The following is a 24,743-nucleotide window of genomic DNA, read 5'->3' as shown; positions in this document are numbered from 1 at the left end:
TTCAGCGTCTCGGGTTCTAGAAGGAGTGTCCAGAACCTCCACAACCCTCCAGTCAGCCCCCTGCCCTCCCCGAGAGTTTGAGCTTCCCGTGCGGCTTGGCTGGTATTGGTGGGTTCACAGGGCAGGATCCAGGAACGCTTCCTGCCTTTGCAATCCCGCTCAGCTCTCCAGCTGAGGAGCCTTTGGGCGGAGGGCCATGCATTGAAGCTGAACGGACTGCTCCTTTAAGGAAAACCACTCTTCCCCTCTTGATTAAATTAGTTCCAGATCCTCTGTCAGAGAGTCAAGCTGTTCAGGAGGGTAAGGGTGAAATAGAAAATGTCTTGAGAAGGATACAGCTCTTCTTTATTTACTATAATAGGAGAAAAGCTAACTAGCCATAGAGAATGGATAACCAAACATTTTTAGAAATGGGTTTTGAATATAGTGTGTTTGGAAACCAAATTCTGAGCACAGGGCCTCAGGCTCAGAAAGGGTTGACACTTGGTTTAAAGCTGTGCTGTCACCATCTTGAAACTTAATAATTTTTGAACAGAGTCCCACATTTTTGTTTTGCGCTGGGCTCAGCAAACGATGTGGCCGTGCTGTCAGTGAAGTCTATTTTAAGTCAGCATGATGTAATTATGCACACTTTCTCCTCAATTTCAGGTACGCTAGTGTGTCCTGTCCAAGTTTGCCAATCGACTTTTGTGCTGCATGTTTTTTCTTTTAGTGTCTCACTGGGTGGTAAACTCCTGACATTACGTATACTCACTAATGTCTGCTGGAGTGTGCCACGGTGAAGTTTTGATACTGCAAAGTACTGAACATGAGGGCTAAGCCACTAGTGTTTGTAAACGAAAACATTTCAAAGCTCACTTCCTCCTTTGAGTGGGTACGTCAGGAATTGGTACAAAACCTTCTCCTAAAATGGAGAGAGAATAATGGGGGGCAATCAGGTTCTTGTCTCACGTGGGGCCTTCAGTGAGGATGCAACCCTGTCTTTCTCAACTGCAACACTCAGGGGACTGACTCAGGACCTTGGGCAATACGATCAAGTCAACCCCAGTGCTGTGCTCCCGGGCCTGTCTGGCAAGAGAACCAGAGGGGAGGGATGAGGGACGTCCATGGATGTCTGTGTGATTTGGGGAGCGAGGCCTCTGCTGGCGTACTTCAGCTCCTCAGGTTTAAAAATGCTAGAGCCACTGTTGGTCCTGTTTACTTGCAAAGATTCCGTTACTCCAGCCAATGTCACTGAGGTGAACTGAGGGTAAACCCATGGCCCTCCTTATTTTCAGGCCATAATGTGGGAATCAATGATAGGAGAATATTCCGCCGCGGGACCACACATGGTGTTTCTTATAAAGCGATGATGGGAGTTTACCAGAAAGTGAAGGCGTCCCATCAGGGACTCGGCCAAGGCATCCCCATTCACAGCAGACCCATAGAGGAAACTGGAAGAGTCGTAACGTGGGCGGTGGGCTAGCGCTGGGGAAGTGGCCAGGCATCCTAAGGACTAGAGGGAAGTCCATCTGTGAGGTAGGCGACAGCAGCAAGCACTTGGATCTAGACTGGGAATTATGTGGTTGAGGCCCACCCGCATGAGGTCAGGGGGTGGGCAGATATGTGTGAGCTAGAGTGAAAGCAAAGGGAGTCCAGGAGGAGGTGGTACTGCCAAAGTCTAGGGATGCCAAGCTGCTGGTTTCTAGGGCAGTGAGACAGCTGTGGAGGGCAAGGTAGACTTGTGCGCCAAGCTGGCTGTCGAGACAGAAACCCGGGGACAGAAGTCTAGTTGTCATGACTTAGATGGAGCCCCATTAGGAGCAGGGATGGCTTGAGGTAGAGCCTGGGAGGTTTGGGTGAGGCTCATGCAATCTTTTGAATCTAAGGTCAGAATTAATTCTCAGGACTGAGACGAAGCTAAAACTTCAAGCGAGAATGAACTCTGCCTGACTGGTGAGGAAGAAGGAACGCAGTCACTGGGGGCTGTGTGGGCTGGCCTGTGGCGGAGTTTCCTTTCACATACATTGAGTTGGGTTTTCTTTATTTTCTTCAGCAGTTCTAGCAGATATAAGCATTATTTTTATTCTCATTTTACACCTGAGGAATCGGAGAAGTAAATGGAAGTGCCCAAAGTTAACGGATTCATCCAGTCTGGGCAACTGGGGCTGTCTCCAGCGCCACCATCTCTGTGCTCTTGGCTTCGATTAGATGACTTTATGAAGTTCCTTTGGTGGTAGTTGTAGCAAAATGATGGAAAGCATGGGTGGGCTCTGCAGCCAGACTGCCCAGCTTTTTGATGCATCCACCTCTTCTGGCTGTGTGACCTTGGGCAGGTTACTTGACCTCTCTGTGCCGCGGTAAAATGAAGATGATGACGATACCTTCCTCACGTTATAGACATGAGTATTTAATGGAATGGTATATGTATGGGTTTAGAACAGTGCTAGGCACATAAGTGCTTAATACACATTACTGTTACACTCGATCTAGAAGTAAAGGTCTTTAGGGAAGATTTCAGATGTTAACAGTCATCACTACCCAGTGGATGGATGGAGTCATGGCAAGGTTAATCCTAAAGAGTAACTACTGTGAAAGCCATTCCTATTTATTTGGTCTTATAAATTTTTTTTTTTTTTTTTTTTTTTTTTTTTTTTTTTTTTTTTATGCGTTACGCGGGCCTCTCACTGTTGTGGCCTCTCCCGTTGCGGAGGACAGGCTCCGGACGCGCAGGCTCAGCGGCCATGGCTCACGGGCCCAGCCGCTCCGCGGCATGTGGGATCCTCCCAGACCGGGGCACGAACCCGTGTTCCCTGCATCGGCAGGCGGACTCTCAACCACTGCGCCACCAGGGAAGCCCCTAAATTTTTTTTAAAAAGCAAGATTTTCTCATTAATTGAATTTTGACCCATGGAATAGTGCACTTAGTTAGAGACTGCGCAATTAGGAGGCAGAAATTTTGGGTATAAGTCCTCGATGTACCACTTCCTGGCGTTGTGAGCTTGGGCAATTTTTCCAATGTCTCTCGCTTATTTTCCTTATCGGTGAAAAGTACCAATAAAAGGAATGACAGCCTGCCTCACAGAATTATCCTGAGAAGATAGAATGAAAGCACTTTTAAATAAAAGGACGCCATGTGTTGGATATTTTAGTTCCTTGACACAAACCTGCTGTAAACAAGAAAAGGTTAGTTGTCTGCAGAGTAGGCGAGGGGAAGCCATTCTGGAACCGAAAACTGCGACGCAGGTGATCCACCCTCGCTTCGGATATTAATAATTTAGTAAGGTCGCCAGGCGGGCCCCAGACAGACAGGTCCACAGCCAGTTCCAAGGACTTGCCGATCTTCTTTCTTCTGTGCCGTTCTCTTTATGACAGCCAGATTGTGCTTTTGTTTTTTTATTTTCTCTCTACCCATGCAGGGGACTCAGATCCCACCCCAGTGAATCCTTGCTATGATGGGAGTCACACATGCGCCACCACGGCTCAGTGCCATCCGGCGACAGGTGTAGACTACACCTGCGAGTGTGCATCTGGGTACCAGGGAGATGGACGGAGTTGCGTGGGTAAGAGCCGAATGCTCTGTGTTCCCTCACGGAGTCCTTCAACATTATGTCCGTAGAAGACAAGTGTCTGCTTTGTCATCTCCATGGATCAATGAGTTTAGCAGCTATTCATCTAAATACAGCTATTTAAAAACTAAGCATATTCTGGTTAGGTTTAAGAGGGTAGTTTGGAGGTGGGTATTTTGGGCTGGGACTCTGAAAATGGCTATTATAATGCCTGGATGTTTTACATTCTCAAATGTTGTCATTTTAAGACGGAATCGAGTATTTTTTACATTCATTCAAGAGTACATTTTCTGGTTACCTTCAGATTTCAGACATTCACCTATTTCTTTCACTTACTGTATCTCAAAAGCAGTAGTGGAAATTTCTTTACATTTTAAAAGAAAAATCGTTACTTTGTGTGTTTCTCTTCTAGATGTTCAGAATTGTTTAAATGTTTAAAGAATTCTCAGAATATTTGTTCAAAACATATCTCCCTGGGGCTCATACTTGAATGACTTGAAATAAATATTTATTTTCATGACGATCTGCAACATGCATCCACATCTGTTGCTTAGCCTACATTTCAACCCCTGTTGAGTCTACCGACTGTTGGTCTCATTGAAACCTCTTAGGGGTGAGCGCACATTGAGTTTGCAGACCTTCCACTTGTGGGGACTCTGGTTTAAGCAGCTTTTTCTGTTCTTATTTCCTTCTTAGATGTAAATGAATGTGCAACTGGCTTCCATCGCTGTGGCCCCAACTCTGTGTGTGTCAACTTGCTGGGAAGCTACAGGTGTGAGTGCCGGAGTGGTTATGAGTTTGCAGACGACCGGCACACCTGCGTCTGTGAGTGCCAAAACTGTGCCTCTTTTTGGCCAAAATCATGCTGAACCTTGCTCTTGGACTCATTACTGTTTCCACTTCTGTTATACAGAAGTTCTGTTGGATGGTTTTTTAGAAAACAGACAATTTACATGGAAATAACCCAAAGCTATGGCTCAGTTCCACCCTGTTTGTTGGGGTTTTGTTTTTGTTTGGGTGTTTTTGTTGTTGTTTTTCTCTAAATAGATATTTTTGGTGTAAGTTATGGAAGGATGTTCACCTCTGTCGAGACTGCTGTGTATCTTGATGTTTGGCCCAATCATGTAACAAGACTATGAACTTCTCTAATACCAACAGGTCTAGATAGAGGTCAAATGTTTCTCAAATTAGAATGAAATGGATTTGTAATTCATAGAGGCCTGTCTCACTTGACTGGTCAAAGAGCTCCGTCTGTAATAAATATAGCCTTTCTAGAATTCCAGAAAAATACTTGACCAAAGAGTGGATCCAAAAGAACTAGAATTCCAAATTCATCCCACTGTTAGAGCTAGATGATATTAGAGACAACCCACTTTTTAATCCAGTGAGATGAAAAAGTAGCAATCACAGAGACTCTGTGTGTGTGTGTGTGTGTGTGTGTACGTACGTACGTACGTACGTATGCAGGCATGCAAAGCAGCAGTGCTCTGGGGAGTTATAAACTTTAATCAAGGACAGTTTTTGATGACTGATCTTCATGCCTAGTGTTATAGCCACAAACCATGATCAGCACTTCTCAAATTTTAATGTGCATACAAACCATCTAGGGATTTTGTTAAAATTCCTATTCTGATTCACTGGCTCTGCTCTGGGGCCTGAGAACCTGCATTCCTTATAAGCCCCCAGATGTCCCGATGCTGTTGGTGTGCAGGGTTCACCCATTCGCAGGCCTGGGCTCTTGGACATCCTTGCCTTCTTCTCTTTTCAGTGATCGCCCCACCTCCCAACCCCTGTGAGGATGGCCGTCACAACTGTGCTCCCGCCAGCCAGGCCCAGTGCATTCACCACGGAGGCAGCTCGTTCAGCTGCGCCTGCCTGCCTGGTTATGCCGGCGACGGGCACCAGTGCACCGGTGAGTAACTGTGGGCGGCCTCAGCGACCCTGAACGTTGCTTTGGATGCACATCCCCAGGGCCTCTCAGAAGCCTCTCCCTTCCTTTGACTCACACTGCTGTGGAACTGCCGAAAGAGAAAGAAAAGGTGTCCTTTGAGTCAGAAAGAGAGGCCGAGGGTGATTGCCCTGGGACCAGATTGTTGAGCATGTATGGTGGTCCTTGGAAGAGCCGTGCCTGGAGCAGTGGGGAGACCCTGCCAGCTTGTAGCCTTCTGTTCCCTGGAGCTAGTGAAGCCAGGAGGGATGTGGGGAAAGGCATATATCCTCCTGGGAGGAAGTCTCAATCCTTCAATCTCTCTGGCTAATGGCTTACTTCAGCACTTCCAGTCCTGCTTAATTTTTAGTTGCTGTTCCCCTGCGTGAAGTGGTAATTTAAGCAATCTCTAAACATACATACAGTTCTTTCTGTGGAATTTATTCCCTTTCTTCTCTCTCTCTGGAAGGGGAGAAGGAGAGAGAGAGAGAAGAAATAAATCCATAGATATAAAAGGATATTAATGCATACCTAAGTACTCAAAGCTTTTCTCCCAGAAATCTAACTATCTTTAGGACTTCATACTGAACTTTATAAAATCACTAAACCAGAAAGCAGGACTAACTGTTCAAATTTAACTTAGAAATGTGTGAGGTTGCTACTGAAAAACTAGGCATAACACTGATTATAAATGTTCATGAAACTGGGATTAGTAGTACCTTAATATAGAGATCATTCAGTAAATCTACATAATCACTAAAGATCTTCAAAACATCAGTCAGTAATGCACACAAATAATGGTTAAATGAGACACTGGGAATGAGAGGATGGTGGGAAAAGGGTTGATTTTAGGAATATAAGCCTAAAATGCAGGCTTTCCCTCTCTCATCAAATTGCTTCTTGCCTCTGTCCCCATATACCTGGGCGCACTGAGCTGATTTGCTAAGAACAGCCTTGTCACTCCTGGGAGCTTCTTAACTGATCGAATAGCTTGGCCCTGACCTCCTCACTAGCTGTTTGATTCTCCTCCTCCTTCCTTTTCCCTTTGGTTTCAGCAGGACAGGCTGAGTGGACCAGCAGCCTGAAGCCATACGTTATTGACAGAATAGACATGTCAGAGCAGCACAGCCCCTCTACTCCTTTCCAGATGTGGGGTTTTTCGGAATTGTCTGAACCTGGCTCTTTAATGTTTCCACTTCTGCCATACAGAAGCTTAGCTGTATGGTTGACTTTTGAAAACATAGTTTATATTGAAATGACCCAAAGCTGTGGCTCAGTTCAACCCTGAGTTTTTTTTTTTCTCCCTAAAAACACCCTCAGGTTTATTTATTTCTTATTAAATTTTAAAGAATCAATTTTATTTATTTTTGGTTGCATTGGGTCTTCATTGCTGCACACGGGCTTTCTGTAGTTGTGGCGAGTGGGGGCTACTCTTCGTTACGGTGCGCGGGCTTCTCATTGTGGTGGCTTCTCGTTGCGGAGCACGGGCTCTAGGCGCGCAGGCTTCAGTAGCTGTGGCACACAAGCTCAGCATCTGTGGCTCACGGGCTCTAGAGCGCAGGCTCAGTAGTTGTGGCACACGGGCTTAGCTGCTTCATGGCGTGTGGGATCTTCCCGGACCAGGGATCAAACCCGTGTCCCTTGCATTGGCAGGCGGATTCTTAACCACTGAGCCACCAGGGAAGTCCCACCCCCAGGTTTAGACAGAGTTCAGGTGCATTTCAAGTTAGGATGAGGTAGATTTGTAAGTCACAGATGCTTGTCCCAGTTGACCGGCCAGAGAGCTCCATGTGTAATAGATACTTTGTACAGACAGAGGTACCCTCTAGGTCTGGAGGGAGGGGTGTCAGGTGACGCACATAAACTTCTCATGTTTTTGCTAAGTCCCGCAGTGGCAATACTGCTCTTTCCACCTCGTGGGACTCATCCTTCATTTCGATTTAACACAGTACTGGCTCTCAGAAACGAGAATGCACAAAGGAAAAAATCTTGTCAGTAGAATTTCATGTTTAAACGTCTGGCTGCTCAGGCCAGCCGAGATGGTGTTTTGAAAGTATTTCATTCCTTAGGTCTTTGGTTTAAAACAAAGAAGTTGAGATTATTGCAACTTAGATGTGATGACTGTTAAAATCAGAATGTTAATGTAGGTGAGCTGCTTCTTGTCCTAACCCCTTCTAGAATCATTCTCTCTCCCTTCTTTTAACTTCTGCCTGTCCTGTAGGACTCGGGTTACATTTTGGGGTCATATTAGGATCCTGAAATTAGCTACTTTTCCATGCTGGGAGTTTTATAGGGTTGTCATTCTTTGTTATTGCTGTCTTCTTGCTGATTTCTGCCATGTTCAGTTGTCCCTGTTTTATCTCTGGTTCTCTATTTTTGAGATTCTCTCTGGAACCCACAAACTTAAAATTGGCCAAGCCCATCCATTGCTTCCCTAGTGTGTTAGTGATCTACTGCTGCATAGCCAACCCCCCCACCCCAAAACATAGCAGCTTAAAACAATACACATTATTATGCTCTATAGGGTCTAGTCAGGGGGTCTCTGCCAGACCTGGGGCCTCATCTGAAGGCCCAGGTGGGGAAAGAGCCTTACGTGGTTATTGGCAGGATTCAGTTCCCCAAGGACTATCGGACTGAGAGCCTCGGGTCCCTGCCGGCTGTTGCCTGGAGGTGACCTTCAGCTTCTTGCCACGCGGACCTCTCCTACAAAGTAGCTTCCTTCATCAAAGCCTTCAGCAGGGGGTCTGCCGGCAGGTTGGCAGTGATCACAAAAATGACATCCCCTCAACACTGCTTTAGTGTCTTGGTTGGAAGCAAGTTACTCAAAGGAAGGGGATTACATAAGACACTGAATATCGGGAGGAAGGGATCTTTGGGGACCATCTGAGAGGCTGCCTGCCATAGTTACCCTGTGGTTGCCGTCCAAGCTTCCAGACTGTGGGGTGGTAGAGAATGAATAGTCATTTTCCTAAATACCTGTGCTGTGCATAAATCAGGCTGGGCTAATCATGAAGGAGGCTTGCAGGATAAGTATATAAACGTGTGTGTGTGTGCATTTTTAAAGGCATGTCACAGGGTGCATGTGTCCCAGTGACCATAGCGATAGAGAAAAAAGAGAAAAATAGAGATGAAGCCTCTATTTTGTGGAAGGTGTGCACACTTGAAACACACATTTGTTTTCACTCCATCAAACTAGCATTAAAAGGGTGTGTGGGTTTTTCTCCAGCCAGTTTGTTAAAAACCAGGTTCCCCGGGGAGGCTGCACTTGGCTTTGGGTTCTCGACCTAGTCTGAGTCACTAAGAGGAATTACTTTTGTGCAACTAGAATGAAATCTTTCCAGCTCCCCTCAATGGAGATTGATCTCAGCCCTGCATTGGTGTGAGCTGGATATTTCTCAGGCATGTTTGTCCCTGTAGGTCTTGATGATCCTGCCGGGTGGAAAAGCAGAGTGTTTTGAGCTGGGACCTTTCCTCACGTGTGAGTTGAGGTACTGGGTTACAGATGGCCCATTACCCAGAGAAGGGCTGTGAGGAGAGGTACTTACACTGTCCTCTCTCGTGGTTTCTATTGGAAGCATGTAGATGCTGGATAAGGTATAGTAAAGTTGGCGTGGCCACAGCAGAAGCAGAGAAGAAGCTGATTATACTCACAGGTCCCAGAGAGCGGGTCACTGCATGCCACACAGGATCCAAAGGGCACAGCCAGCAGCAGGGTTCTTGACCGAGTAGGTGGGAAACAAGAACTCATGGGCCGAAGCCTTTGTTGGGGTCTGGAGGCGGGTCGATTTGAGTTGGCGCCAGGAAATTTCACTGGGTGGTTCAAAAGCAAAGCAGGGGAGGTAGAAAGGGGGGAGCTCGAGTCCAGGGGTTGGGTTTGTTTTGAAGGGATTTCAGCTGCTTTTGGGTGTGGGCTCAGGAGTAAGGCAGGGAGAAGAATGTTGAAGCACCAAAGCATGAACTCAAAATAGAGAATTTTTAATACAGTTTCCAAACAGGTTTTCTTAGCAGCTTGGTGGAGGACAGAATGGAGAATTATACTGAGAATAAGCCATCTTGCGTTATCTGACTGGTAAGGGGCTCTACTCTGCCTTGAACCTCGCTGCATTGACCTCAGTGTTCTACCAGTCCTTGAAGACCCCAACAGTGAAGGTTAAGCAACGCCCCCATCCCCAGTGGCGTAACAGGAAGCTCCTCCCTTGCCAAGGGGTCAAAAGTCTCTCTGCGCTTTCTCTCGACACCTGACCGCCTGTGAAACTGGGAAGACTTCTCCTTTACACAAAAGCTCGGGTTTCCCCCACACATTCCTCAGGATTGGCGCTCCTAAGGAGGGGTGTAACCTGCTCCGTACCCAGGCCCCGGAGTAGCTGGCGAGGCTCCAGTTTCCTGTCAACGGTGCAAGGTTCTCCAAAGAGGTGTTGGGCACTGTGCTTCAGGGAGTCTTCAACTTCTCCAGCTTTGGGGGACAGCTGTTATTCACTTGTGATGCTTTCAGTCTCTTCAGAGACCTTCTCCCTGTTGGTGGTTCATCCGTTATTGTCTCCCCATGACTTTGGTATCTGTGGGAGGATGGCTGCTCTTTCGGGTCTGGTCAGAATCCCTAGGCCATAGTCTTTAAGAACATAACTCGGTACCTCTGGGGGAGTCCTCTTTCTCTTAGTTCAAAAATAATCACAAGCCACTGATCCGTGGTTTCTGGAAATAGGCCCCGTATCTCAGGAATTCCTGCTTCCTGCCATTGCCTGGGGTTCCTGTTACCAAGAGAAGTACTTCTAGCATATGCAGTATGAATAGCTTTAAATTCCTGCATTTGGCTCCACGTTACTTTTTACAGCTTTGGTTTTATAGCATCTTCCAGTCCCAAGGATCTGGATGGGCACCAGCTTCATCCAACTGGGCATTTGAGTTGTCCTTCTGAAGAGACAGAGGGCCAACCTCAACGATAATTAAATAGGACACTATAGAATCCATGATGATTGGATTGGAGATAAGCTTTTTGTTGTTGTAATTATTTTTATTTGGTTTATTTTCGGTTAACTGAGGAGCTAACCAGCAAACCTTGTTTGATTCTAACCTTGCAAATGAATTTATAACCACTTTCCAGCCTTTGTCAGTGAAAGGAAGGTGACTAGACAGGCCCACTGCTCATCTAGGCAGAGCCTCTCTGGGTGGCATTAAACTTGGTTGTGTCGGGCATTCAGGGGTTTTGGACTTCAGAGTAAACTAATTTACGTGCAGTAAACTCCCTGAGCCTGAGAATAAGCAGTATAAGTAATTACATTGCTAATTACGATGTCAGAGATTCCTCTCCCCTGAACAGAACGCCTGTGTTGTGTATCCAGCACATCCACTTACTGGTACCTGGGAAAGGCCCTTAGTCATGAGAAGGTGGCTCAGTGAAAGCATGGTCACAGCAAGGGTGGCACGGATCACCCTAGGAGAGATTTCACGTGGGTCCCGGAGGCTGGGCGAGGAGCCATGTCTGACTGACGTCACATTCAGGGCTGTAAGTCTCTGGCTTCCAGGGTACAATGTGTCTGTGCATGAGCTGTACAGAACTGATGCAGTTCTCTGCTTCTGGGACTCCTCTTCTCTAGGTTTTACACCGATCACCCCGTCCCACATTTTTCCCTGTTCACACATTTTAAAAACATAGATGCGACTACTCTGTTTTATTTTCAGTTGAGCGTTGATCAGATCTACACCCTTTATCCTTCTTTTACTCAGGAAGACTTCCTGTCTCTGAAGATGGCTTATCTCTACCACTGGCCATTGGTTTCAACAGTTATATTTTCAGACTTTTATTTATTTATTTTTTGGCAGCAGGGTGGAGCGGGGGTGGTGTCTTGCTATTGTCAGCCTGTGCTGATTTCAGTAAATAAAAGGAATGTAAGTCAGCCTTTGTTTGAAGTTTCAGGATGTTGCAGTTTTGAGAAATGTGAGAATTAATCCTCATGGTACCATATGGAGAATGTTGGGACCTGAATTGTTTGTACTGATAAGCCAGACAAATTTAGATTTTCTTTTCTGTGTGTTGTTTCAAAATCTCTGATAATATTTTTCTTATACTTTTCTATTTCTTCTAAAGGTGGAAAGTAAAGAAAATTTCTGATTAATTGGGCGTTCTAGGTAGTAGGACTCTCTGACTATGTAAGACTGAATGGGCTTCTTACTTAGTTGAAGAAGTATTTGGAGCCTCAATGGGCTCTTTGCATCTGTAAATCAGTGCTAAAGGGAGATGGTGCCAATAAGGAAAGGAAAAACAAAAAAACTATTGTTACGTATATTTATTATATGGAATACAATGGAAGGGAATGAATGGTTTATGGACCTAGTTCAAAGGTAGAAACTTCCTGGAATTCACTGTAGATGAAAAGTGCCAGGATGTATTTCTCTGGGAAGTATATGTTTGATTTCTACACTGAACGTGTCCCTCGACTTTGGACAGTTAAGCTTGTCTTTAAGGTGCCGACGTGTTTCTGCTCACGCCCAAGGTCTTCTGAAGTGGAGCCCTCATGGTTGATCCGCGTGCACTAAAGCCATGTGGTGGCATAGATTGTGTGCAGTGAAGTCGTGCTCCTTCCTTCCTTCCCTCCCTCCCTCCCCCCCCTCCCCCTCTCTCTCTCCCTCCCTGACCACTGCAGATGTTGACGAATGCTCGGAAAAGAGATGTCACCCCTCGGCCACCTGCTTCAACACTCCTGGCTCCTTCTCCTGCCGTTGCCAACCCGGATATCATGGGGATGGATTTCAGTGCACACCTGGTAAGGTCTGGGGGGCCAGATCAGGCACAGAAAACTCCCAGATCCTTCAATGCTGTTTTTCTACAGCACCTCAGCCCACTCTTGACTTATCCGGGTCTGAGGCCTGAGTTGGTGGATCTTCCAGGCTCTGGATTTTTTCCTGCATTATTTCTGGCTGCCTAGTTTACTGATAGTTCACTGGTTATTAGCATTCTGGGAGGCCCGACGTATGACCCATCCATGGTCCTACCTAGTAGCAGTTCTGGTTAACTCTCTTGGTGATCTGCTTTGCTTTGATAAGTGCACAATTTAGATGAAGCCTTGAGATCGAGCTGACGGGCCAGGAGGCACATGCAGTAGTGAGCGGGGAGTTAGCCCCCATGGTGACTGTTCTAGTAGAACTTGGCCAAAACGGTGCAGTCTAGCAACTGCCCTTGACCTGGAGTTTCTCAGACTTCAGCTCTGGACCTCAGGGGATGAACACAGTTTTAATTGTTTTCTCTGGAGTCTCTTGGGATGTTTGGACAGAAGTCATGGGTTGCTCTTCATTTTACCCAAATAGCAATAGGACCCTGAGGGCTGAGGGGAGAGGCCTGTTTCACTGTATCATCAGCCAGGACTTATAGGGTAAACTGCGGGAATTAGGGAGAAATTAGGTCGATAGTGGCAGAGCTAAAATAAGAACCCAGGACTCCAAAATTCCGGCGCCTTGCTATTTTTCCCATGTTATCCTGTCTTCCAGTTATAGAAAAAAAGAAACCCTCAGGAGACTTTGAGGCTGGCTGGTAAAAGTGGATGGGTTGCAATGCCTTTTACTCCTCCTTTGTATCTCCTCTGCTCTGGTCCCGGAAGACCCCACCTCTGGACTGAGACCCTGTGAGCGCCAGCAGCGCGATGCCCAGGCCCAGCGCACTCATCCTGTTGCCCAGCTCCACATCCCGCAGTGCGATGAGCAGGGCCACTTCCTGCCACTGCAGTGTCACGGCAGCACTGGCTTCTGCTGGTGCGTGGACCCCGATGGTCAGGAAGTCCCTGGAACCCGGACCCCACCCGGCTCCGTCCCGCCTCGCTGCGGACCACGAGGTAAGCCAGTCCGGAAAGACACCTGGTCCCAGCACAGGCCTGGGGCAGGGCAGCAGAACGCTGCTTACTGTGGGATAGATTATAGCCCCTGCCCAGACCACGCAGACTCAGGGCTGATCATCATCCTTGCACAGCCTCCTTCCTCCTAGGAACACTTGAATGGTGGGCACACACCTACGTGCACGTTCATCTTACCAGGGACACACAGACCCATGCGTGACATGCATGCTGGACTCCAGCCTCGTAGACAAGTACAAGACTAGAAGTTGAAACTGAGTGTGGAGGTCAGGCTGAGGTCACTGCCCAAATCTGTTACTGCAGCTTAGGGAGATCTTAGAGCTTGATGACCTCGCCAGACCAGCCTCTTGTCCAAAAGGGAAACAAACTGCCTTCCCGTGTAACTTTGTATCACTTAACTCTGACTTCTGGAGTGCAGGAAACAGTCTGAAGGCTGTTTTAGTATCAGTGGGAAAAATAAGTATGACACGTGTAGGTGGATGCGGCTAGTTTGCTCTAAGCAAGTAACCCCAGCCCTCTCTAGCCAGGCTCGCATGTCGATGGGGAATCGCTCTTGCTCCTGTCACCTTTAGAAGAGATGCAGGAACCCGTTTTGTTAGCCTGCGTGATCTGAGATGCAGCGCATGAACCTGTCTGTTACCGTCTGAGCACCCCCCACCTGTGTGAGGTGTGGTTCCCAAGCGCTCACAGTTCATGCCAACTGCAGGTTGCCAAGGCAGGTTTCTACGCCTCACTGAGTTGTTCAAAGACGGGAAGAACTCTTTCTTTTAATACAGAAGAACTTTATTATGAAGAACATAGAATTGGTTTGATATCATTTTAGCCAAAATAATTCCTATACATACTCATGAGCTTGCTATTCAAAGATCCTTTTTTTTTTTTTTTTTTTTTTTTTTGTGGTACGCCGGCCTCTCACCGTTGCGGCCTCTCCCGTTGCAGAGCACAGGCTTCAGACGCGCAGGCTCAGCGGCCATGGCTCACGGGCCCAGCCGCTCCACGGCATGTGGGATCTTCCCAGTCCGGGGCACGAACCCGTGTCCCCTGCATAGGCAGGTGGACTCTCAACCACTGCGCCACCAGGGAAGCCCCCAAAGATCCATTTTTACTATTGAAAAGGGTTCCATAAGTACTAGTCTTGGCTTTTAACGTATGAGAGTAAGAACTGGAGAATTACTACAAGTTTTGATCCTTTCAATAATATGAATTGTGATGGCCAGGACATTAGTGGTTCTAAGATTCATATAAGTAGAAAGTGTTAATGCTTGATCTAGATGTATATATACCCTTGCTTCCACAGTGACACTCCTAGTTCCTCTCTGTCCCTATTTTTAGGAAAATATTTGCAGGTCCCAAAAAAGGAATACAGAGAAATTCTGTTTCACTCATGCCTAGTCTTTTAAAGGTCTTGGTTCTAACTCCAGCTGGGGTTTGAAGAAATCAGATGGTTGGGAGGCACCTTAAGGGAATGGTTCAGAATTCTATGAAATTTATTAAGACAGGCATGTGTTAAGAACAGTGATCCAGAAGGGAGCCAAGAGAATGAAAAGTTAATTACTAAAAGAAGAACATGTTCCTTTGTGCAGACTCTTTCCCACAGCCAAGCTTCTCTCTCGGTGCTGGTTTGTCTTCGGCTGCCATTTCTGACCAGTCTCATCTGCATAATGGGGTCAGCTTTGAAGGGAGAGAGAACATTCTGTGCCCAAAATTTAAAAATATTTAAAACCCTGCCAACCAGAAATAGAAATAAATCCATGGTTGGATCAAGAAGTAGCTTGAAATAATAAGGAATGATTGGGATGCCCACGTGTAGGTGACGTGAGGTGCCCCTTTCCCAGAAGCTGACTGTGCTATGTGTCGCATTCCAAACAAAGAGATGGGCCTCGTTGGGTGGTCCCCTGAGAATCGATCCTCTGAGTTTGTTATGTGGATCTGGGGCAGTGCTGGGAACTTCTCCAGGGAATCCCACCTTGTGATGGATGATGAGTGTCTGAGGAAGTGGCATTTCCTTCTCTGGTTCCTTTGAGACACATCTGGGTGAGGAAGTCAGTCTCTCCTTCTCCAAGATGTTTTAAAAAGAGCTTTGCTTCTTGTGGGTCATAAGCTATAGAGACAGCCTGAAGGGCATCCGTTTCCCACAAACGTCGCGAGTCCTGGAGTTGTGCTCATTGGGTTTGAGCTCTGAAGATTTTATTCACCATCCTTTCCTAGGGGAAGTGTAGCTGCTGGAGCCCAAATGTAATGTTTCCAACTGTTCTTTGAAGCCATTGGAGGTTTTGACCAAAGGAGTGACATGAAATGAGTTTTTTTAAAGGGACTCTTTCTGGCTGCCAGTTGAGTTTACTGTGGGGTGGTGGAGAGGGTGGGCAGGAAAGATGATGGAAGCAGGGAAACCAGTAAGAAGGCTATCATAGTAATCCTGGCATAAGATGACAGGAGTGGGTGTGGTGAGATGTGAAGATATACAGCTGACGTTTTTTGACATATCAGACGTGGAGAGTGAGAGAAGGGAGTCGGGGATGACTGGGCCTGAGCAATGGAAAGAATGGAGGTGCTGTCTACTGACATGGAAAAGTCTAGGGGAGAGCAGCTTTGATGGCGGAAAGCCCAGATTTTGTTCTCCTCCGAGATCTCTGTTACACATCCACATGGTGGTATAAGTAGGTACTTGGCTGTATGATTCTACAGACCATAGGCATGAATTGCAGGAATTAATGAAGAAGTACCTTCTACCTAAGTTCCTTTAGGTAATCCTATCTTAGGAGGCTGTACAAGTTAAACTGCCTGAAGCAGTCCTCTCAGAGAACCGCCATGTTTTGGATAGAGCCTTGGCAGCCCTGTGGAAGCAGTCTGGGAAAAAATTGCAGGCAGAGAAACTGCTCTGCAAGGGCAGCTAACAGGAGTTTAGGCATGGCGGTGAGGAAGGGGGATACGGGCATGGGGGGGCTGGGGGAAGGATGGGGAAGGAAGCTGGAGAAAGGAGGGGACAGAGCAACATGGTGGGAAGCTGGAGCCTCCAGAAGAAGGTTCAGCTTTGAGATAAGCCCAGAGCAGGGCAGCCAAAGGACTTCACAGAGCTGCAGTGTCTCACAGTCAGTATCAAGTTGTTTGCCACCAACTCTCCTATGCTCACACATACTAATTACAGTAGGTTTTATTTTTACTCAGTATAGTTTTCCAATGGACAGATACTCAAGGCCATGTAAGTAGGGCATTCAGTAATACTAAGACACGCCGCTGGCCAATGTCAAGACAGCCCTCTCAGACGCAGGTCCTGGAGTTTGAAACGAGAAAGAATAAATATTGGCTTTAAGCATCAGGTAGGCCCTGAGTCCCCAAGGACTGTCAGACGCCCCTTCCCAGGCTGAGCGAGCCTTGCACCCCAGATGTTACCTCCTCTTGTTCTTTCCTGATGTGGCTGGGCCTTGATGACAATCCTTTTGGCCTAGGGAGACAGGAGCATCAGGACGACCCCTTTTCCTGATTCCTGTGGAGAACTTCTTAGAGCACTTTGCTACTCGGGGCCAGCATCCAGGGGCTTGGCTGAGATGTCGTTAATGGACACAAGGAGGAAGAAGGCCAGGAGGCCAGGAGTGGGGATCTTAAGCCACGTGCTACATTCCGTCCTTGGTTCACAATCAAAGGCTTTTTGTCCCCACCTGCTCAGAGCCCACCCAGAGGCCCCGGACCGTCTGTGAGCGCTGGAGGGAAAGCCTGCTGGAGCACTACGGTGGCACACCAAGGGACGACCAGTACGTGCCCCAGTGCGATGACCTGGGCTACTTCATGCCCCTGCAGTGCCACGGGAAGAGTGACTTCTGCTGGTGTGTGGACCAGGACGGCAGAGAGGTGCCGGGCACCCGCTCCCAGCCAGGCATCACCCCTGCATGTAAGCACCCAGGGGCAGCATCTGAGGTGTCCCTGAAGGAAAGCTGCCAGCTACAGGTGAAGGTGGGGGAATGAGGGGTGAACAGGTCCAACAGAAGAAGTCGCTGATAAGCCGTGTTGATTTAAAACCTGGTCTGCCCCAGATCCCGATTCAGATTTAACATTTGGTTTTGTCATTAACAGTTTCTGTAATTAGAACATCTGGAACTAAATTCGATATGCAGTTCCTCCTCCCTTCCCCTACTCTGAGCCCAGGGTGAAAGGGGACACGTGTCACCCTGGGGCCCCAGAGAGAAGCTGACACAACACTGGCGCCGGAGTTTTTCCCTTAAAAAAAAAAAAAAAAAAAAAAGAAAACTTTCTCCTTTGTTCTGAGGGGAATGTTTTGTTGTCTTCCTCCCCAGTAATTGGCAGTGATTTACATAATTGATCTTTGGGGAAAACCCCTAGAAATTAGAATTTCTTTTAAGGAACATCTGGAGCACATCTGTCAGGGTGAAAACTTTTGATGTTTCTGGAGGCTCTGGTATGTGGGAAAGTAACTTTTCTTCCCCTCCCCCCACCCACCCCGTTTCCTTCCCTCTCTGCTACTCATACCCTCCTCTTCCCCACGGCAGGTATACCCACGCTTGCTCCGCCCACAGCCCGGCCCACGCCCCGGCCCAACGTGACCCCTCCACCTGTGGGCACCTTCTTGCTCTATGCCCAGGGCCAGCAGATCGGCCACTTGCCCCTCAATGGTACCAGGCTTCAGAAGGACACAGCCAAGACCCTGCTGTCGCTGCATGTAAAGTGGATTTCTCCCCCGGGGGGCGGGTCTGCATCGGGTTTCCAGATCTGGGCAAGGCCTGAGGTGGAGGGGGATCCTGGAGGGTTTCTGGGCTGCAGTCTTCGGGAGCCTGACACACAGAAGAGGAGGGGGCTCTCTGTGGCTGGGAGTCACGTCTGACTGACCAAGGCCGCTTTCTCCAGTTGGCTCATGGGGTCTCGGATATGTGGTAAGGGAATTTCAGAGTTGTCAGCGTATTGAGGCGGCATGTGGGGATCCAAGGGAAAGTGACAGAAGGTAAACCCAAGTCCCCAGCATTCTCTTTAAGCCACAGACATCTCTGCAGAGATCCTGGAAGCCGACTAATGATGGCCTCATCGTTGCAGCCCTCTGCCCTCCCATTTGGTTCTGTCGACCAGCCTCTTATCTTTTCTGACTCCGTCATAGATGAAACTTTGGGGAGCGTGGGTGATTGTGGAAAGGAACGGACAGGGCTTTCCCCAGGGGATGCTGGCTGCTTCCTGAGCCAGCAGCCTCCCTATGGTCAAGGCACTCCATTTTGGAGAAGGGATTTCTTCTCTAAAATGTTGCAAAGAGAAGGGAGTTCACCAGAAGGGCACTGACACTTACAATGGAAAATCGCCTCATTCCATTTCTAAACTTCACGCTCCAGGTACTTGCTCATCTATGAGAAAGAATAATACAGCGTCCATGTTTACATTTACTTCTGTTAATGAATAACCTCTTATCTGGTCCAAAAAAGTTTAGAAGTAGCCGGTGTTCAGAGAACAATGTGGGGTTTTTTGTTTTCAAGCTGTGAGTTGTGTATGAGTTTCCAAATACTCGCTGCTGTTTTGTAAAGTTTCTCTAAAAGAGAAAATTGTCATCACCTCAAGCTAACCGTCTATTCTAGCCAAGTCAGGTGGGTGGCTTCACTGCATTTCTGAACTTGCCTCTGATGAGGGCAGGGTTGTTGTTGGTAATGGTGGTGGAACTGAAAGAGAAATGGAATATGGGTTCTAAGCACATCTTGTGGAAACTTACTTAAACTGGGACTTTTTCCTCCAAGAAACCTTGAAATCATTTACATGAGTTAATGGATCCCATGATTCCCTGGGTTAATGGAGGCCCATGCACCCGTGCCCTCGACAGATGACTTTAAATTTTAAAATTGTACTTGACCTTCAGATCCTCCCATATAAACTGCCCACTTTTCCACAGGAGCCTAATCCTGCCTTGTAGTCTCTTGTACTGACTCCTCTCCCAGAGGCTTAAGTTCAGGACAGCCCCAGGAGGCTGTTAGGCAAGCAGGGAGCTTGCATGACCTCAGGGATAGCTGGGTGGCCCCTGCATGTTGGCTCTGCACGTCTGCCAGGCTTCTCAGAGCAGGACTCTGGGTTGGAAATTGAATGAAGCAACTTCTGTGCAGAGTTTTGGAAAGGAATATCACAGACTCGGCATTTAAAAAAAGACTGCATCATTTATTTAGTAATAAGGAAGGAGGGGAGAGCTCCCTAGCCAGAGGTCAGGTGACCACCATTCCCCAGTTCCTTAACCCATCAAGTTGTATACTTTCTTTTACACAAGAGTACAACTAAATGATTGCCTTGGAGTAAAAGGCAGAGATGGGGGTAAGGGTGACTGCACCTCAGATAGCAGAAAGATCTCACAGGGGAGGGGAGGGTAGATTTTGTTATATATTGGCAAATTTTAGAAAGGCTTTTTGAAAAAGTGCTGATAACGTTTGAAAGAGTCAGTTTTTGTCCAGTGAAATATTAAAAGACTTACTTCGCTGAGACTAGCATTTGTCCTGTAATCACTGAAGGGGCTAATCTTTTCATGAAATCACTTCTGTTTTTACCACCAATAGTAATAGTGCTTATTGAGAGCTTACAGTATATTAATTACTGATTAGGATACTTTATAAGCACTTATGGTATTAACATTTATAGCAGCCATGTGAAGTAGGTATTGTTATCTTCATTTGGCAAATGAGGAGACAAAGGCATACAGAAGTTCAGTACCAAAGTCACACAGCTAGCAAGTGGCCAAGCCTGGCTCTGCCCTGGGAAGTTGGCCTCCATCACCAACACATCTAACCACTGTGCTTGGCTGCCATAAAACCATGTGATGCAGGGTTGTTCGCTACAGCCATGCATGAGTGAGGCAGCCGAGCATGAAGTCGGGTGAAATGCAAGGAATCCTAATTCTTCCAATTCGGTGTCTTGGTCACAAAGGGCTCCATAGTCGTGGGAATTGATTACGACTGCCGGGAGAGGATGGTGTACTGGACAGACGTTGCTGGACGGACAATTAGCCGCGCCCGTCTGGAATCGGGAGCAGAGCCCGAGACCATCATTAACTCAGGTCAGCAGCTTCACCCAGAAGACAATTCCCATTCCATTTCATTCTACCAAGTCCAAGTTATTTGCCTCTTTTATGCCAAAGTCTCCCCTCTACCTTCCTGATAGGACTCTGAATAGAAAGGGCTTGCAGTAAGAATTCAAGGTGTGGCTACAGTTGATGCTGCCTGGCCCCAGCCCTGGGGATGCCTGGTGCCATCAGGCTGGGAGGTCTTGTTAGGCTAGAGGGTACTAGAGGTGGCAGAAAAACTAACGCAGGATCTGTTCCTCTATTGACTCTGTGTGTTTTGACTTAGAAACTCTCAAGAATTTTTTCCCCCAACTATTCAAACATAGTAAGCAGAGCTCTCTGCTTCAGGTTCACCTTTCATAGCTGCAGTTGCTCCAGCCCTGCCTTTGTTTTATTCCAGGTCTGATAAGCCCCGAAGGACTTGCCATCGACCACTTTCGTAGAACGATGTACTGGACAGACAGCGGCCTGGATAAGATAGAGAGGGCCAGGCTGGACGGCTCTGAGCGCAGGGCCCTCTTCCACACGGACCTGGTGAACCCCCGCGCCATCGCTGTGGATCCAATCCGAGGGTCAGCCGGGCTTCCCTAATTCTCCTCTGTTACCTGTAGATCCTCATTTGAAGCCCTTGGGCTCTAAGTACAGTTGCAGGGGAGGGTCAGAACATGGGCATAAAAGTTCAAAATATATTAAGTTAATAGTATTCACTGAGGATCTACTAGGTGTCAGGTACTGTTTAGGCAAAGATAAGGTCTGTCCTTTCATGGAGTTTATGTTCTACTAGGAGGAAATAAGACAGTAAACTAATGAATAACAGGAAATTATTAAGCCTGTGATGTGATACACAGAGAATTCAGAGTATGTGAGTGAGACTGGGGGGGCACTTTGGATCAGACAATCAGGCCAAGCCTGAGACAGCACTTCAACCGGAATGAAGTCGGTCTCCTCCAGCAACACATTAGGAAATCCCAGTGTTAAACCTGCAGTGAGGTTACCTGCATTAGCTGGTTGAGTAAGCAAAACTCAGACCAGGCATGTTATTTCTCTGGCCTCATTTTCACAGTGGCAACAGTCAAAAGAACAATGTTTCCTGTCTATGATAATTGCTAAGGTCATCAACTGGGACATATAACTTGGTCCGTGTTTCAGTAGGACTTGTTAGAATCGGGGAGGATTTCTATACCTTGAGAAACTCTTGTCATATTTAATGGGGCTTCTACCAAATGAAATTCCAGAGAAACCTTCAATTCAGTAAAGATAACCTTCAGCTTTCATTTTCAGCCAAGTGTTTTTGACTCAAATGCTTAGTGAAAAGCCTCAAAGATGGTTCTGAAATTTGGGTTCTATACATTGAGGAAGATTATCTTTCTCCATTTAATTTATCCACAGCAACCTGTACTGGACAGATTGGAATCGAGAAGCTCCTAAAATTGAATCGTCATCTTTAGATGGAGAAAATAGAAGAATTCTAGTGAATAAAGACATTGGATTACCCAATGGTTTAACCTTTGACCCCTTCTCCAAATTGCTCTGCTGGGCAGATGCAGGTACTGCTACTCATGGAATGCAAATACAGAACACTGCCATGTTCAGTAAGCGTGAGCACTCTAACAGATTTTACAGTAAAACCAAATCCCACCGTTTAGGACTTCTGGCTTACATTTATAAGAGTACAGCAAATGATCTACTCCTTTTAGATGACTCCTGTGATGAACTTCCTGAGGTCCTGGATGTATGTGTTTGAATCAGGTGGTAAGCTTGAGGGCTAGTACTACGTCCAACCTACTTTTGTACTGCTTGCCCTTCCTCCACGTGAGCACTTGGCACACTTTTTAGGTTAAAAATAAATATTACCCATTGTTGAATCGATAGGCTTAAATGAACAGGAGTTATTTTCCTTTTTGCCAGTATTACAACATTTATAAATATCTGTTACTTTAACAGTCAGTATGCTATTGTGCTGAGGACAAAGCAATGTGGCAGGATGGCTGCCTTCAGTAATAAATCTGGGTTGCCTATTCCCAGGTTCTCTCTTTCTGTTGTGTGATTTCATTATTAGCACAACTGAAAAGATGCTGTTCATTATACTGCATTTATATTTTTAATAAGTATTTGAAATTTAAATCAGGGTTCCATGAGAAATGTGAAACTTGGAGATTCTTGCCTCGTTTAGCTATTAAAAAATTTACATTGAAAAATGGAACTTTTAATTCCTAACTAGAAAATAATACAGTCTTTAAAAAAAAAATTAAGGATTTTAGTTAAAAGGCAGCCTTGGCTATTATTATACATTGCTTACAAAGGGCAAGTGTTAATATTTGTCCAAATGTTATGTTTGTAACAATTTAAGAGCTAATACAAACTTTTTTTAACACTGATATAATTTCATCTCTAATGTCCTACTTTGGGAGAAACTTAGCCAGATTTCTGTAAATGCAATCCTTTCTTCCAAAAAAGGATTAAGAGTTTAAATTCCACTAAAAACTATAACACTCTTAAACAAACTGAAGACTGGTAATAGAATAGGAAAATTTTACAGTTTTTAATTTGTATTATTGCAATGGGGATAGAATATTCTAGTTCTACCTCTGTTTCCTTTGAGAATGAATTTACCTGCCACTATTTTTGGTAAAGGATTTTTTTTTTTTTCCCCATCGCATGAGAGGATCTCTTTTCCCTCTTTGATGTTTTAAAAGGAACTAAAAAACTAGAGTGTACACTACCTGATGGAACTGGACGGCGTGTTATTCAAAACAACCTCAACTACCCCTTCAGCATTGTGAGCTATGCAGATCACTTCTACCACACCGACTGGAGAAGGTGAGCCTGACACACTCTGGACAAGCCTGAAAAGGCAAACTGTTTTGGAGGACACACCGCTTGTACCAAATGTTAGTAAGCAACTTTAGTTATTAAGCCCTCCTGCTGAAGTTTTCATTTCATTCTCTCTTCATTAGCAGAGAGATTAACATCATTCAAGTGTTACTGCTTTTAAAAGCATACTTTTACGTCACCCAGAAATTTAATGGTATTGCTCACATGCAGCTTAAAAAGGGCAGAGCTATTTGGTAATAAACTATCCAAGAAGGAAGCACATTACTCTGAATCTGATCTTCAGAGAATAAAAGACTACCTTTAAGTGGTACCCTGAGGTGTCTTACTTAGTTATGTGATTTAAATTGACTTTTAAAAATGTATTCTAGAAGTCTGGCAGAGATTTCTCTTCCTGATCAACTGGCTTTTTCTATCCAACCTTAAATCCTATGAATTCACTCTTCCTTTCTGTTACCAGGGATGGTGTTATATCAGTAAACAGAGACCAGTGGCCAGTTTACCGATGAGTATCTCCCAGAGCAGCGATCTCATCTCTACGGGATAACTGCAGTCTACCCCTACTGCCCAACAGGTAAACGGACATGCTCAGGTGGCTCCCTTTGGATCAGCCAGGTAGAGAAAGAGATGATCTGGTAACTGACCCACACTTGGCCTGCTGCTGCCACTGGTGAGAGCCACTATGACCTAGAAAAGCTAATGGCCAACACACAGGGGTGACCATTCTACTACCTTAAGTCTTACCTAAACTTAACTTCTACACACAAAAAAAGGTTCTATTAGGATATTTCCTCTTTAAAAGACTTGCGGTGGCAAACTGGACATAAATACTCACATGCTGTCCCCCTCCCTCCACAGGAAGAAAGTTAATATGGTATTACAAAGGACTTGGGAGTTTACAATCGGAATTCAGGACCCTGAAGAACATTTACTGCGAACAAAAGTGAAGAAAGTGAAAAAGCAATTCGGCCATTAGAAGTTCTGGGACATATGAACATTTTCAGTGCAAAAAGACTAAGTATATTTTGTGAAAAGTTTTATACCTCAATCTTTACTACTGTATTTTTAAAAACAAAAGTTATTTCAAGTTAAAAAGGTAACAATTTTAATGTGCTTATTAAAGCAACTTTTAATAAACATTTGTCATATTTAAAAGGCCAAATTAATTGAACTAAGAAACCAATTAGAGCACGTTAAGACCCTAAATCTGGACTATTGCTACAGATTCTTCCTGGCCAAGAAATTAAAGTACATGTGATCAGTATAAAAATATGGTCCTAAAGATCATAAACCTTGACGTAGAGAAGGCTATGCAGAACTGATGGGAAAGAGCCAACTTAGAATAAGATTTTTTTTTTTTTTTTACCTCTGCATAAGTGCCATTTCTATTTATATTAAAAGGTGCTACAATGTTTCAGTTGTATTTTTCTGATCCTGTAAGTCCCTCTATAGAATTACCCACAGAAATTAACATTTATATATAAATATTAAAGATGTAACAGTTCTCAAATTTTCTAGATTACTCCAATAAAATATTTAAGTTTTCCTATGACTTACTAAGGATCTGT

At 45.8% G+C, this 24,743-nt stretch overlaps 1 protein-coding gene across 2 annotated transcripts in view; it reads left to right on the top strand.

Annotated features, from left to right (window-relative positions):
• NID2 (nidogen 2) overlaps positions 1 to 24,727 on the top strand; it is a 78,739-nt gene extending 54,012 nt beyond the window's left edge. Inside the window, exons 9-21 of one of the 2 annotated variants that reach the window (XR_004348414.1) lie at positions 3,399 to 3,542; positions 4,245 to 4,373; positions 5,317 to 5,460; positions 12,117 to 12,236; positions 13,068 to 13,298; positions 16,981 to 17,202; positions 17,819 to 17,988; positions 20,208 to 20,337; positions 20,744 to 20,915; positions 21,733 to 21,890; positions 23,040 to 23,163; positions 23,636 to 23,749; positions 24,034 to 24,727. Coding sequence is in view for 1 of the 2 variants with exons in the window: in XM_032622349.1 (XP_032478240.1) it covers positions 3,399 to 3,542; positions 4,245 to 4,373; positions 5,317 to 5,460; positions 12,117 to 12,236; positions 13,068 to 13,298; positions 16,981 to 17,202; positions 17,819 to 17,988; positions 20,208 to 20,337; positions 20,744 to 20,915; positions 21,733 to 21,890; positions 23,040 to 23,163; positions 23,636 to 23,684 (1,793 nt within the window). In the remaining variant the exon portion in view is untranslated. Of the gene's footprint in view, positions 1 to 3,398; positions 3,543 to 4,244; positions 4,374 to 5,316; positions 5,461 to 12,116; positions 12,237 to 13,067; positions 13,299 to 16,980; positions 17,203 to 17,818; positions 17,989 to 20,207; positions 20,338 to 20,743; positions 20,916 to 21,732; positions 21,891 to 23,039; positions 23,164 to 23,635; positions 23,751 to 24,033 lie in introns of those variants that run through there. The other variant, XM_032622349.1, reaches the window with a different exon arrangement.
• The last annotated feature ends 16 nt before the right edge of the window (positions 24,728 to 24,743 follow it).

This window comes from Phocoena sinus, chromosome 2 (genome assembly GCF_008692025.1).
Source record: "Phocoena sinus isolate mPhoSin1 chromosome 2, mPhoSin1.pri, whole genome shotgun sequence".
NCBI lineage: Eukaryota > Metazoa > Chordata > Mammalia > Artiodactyla > Phocoenidae > Phocoena > Phocoena sinus.
This window is presented reverse-complemented; position numbering and strand designations above follow the sequence as displayed.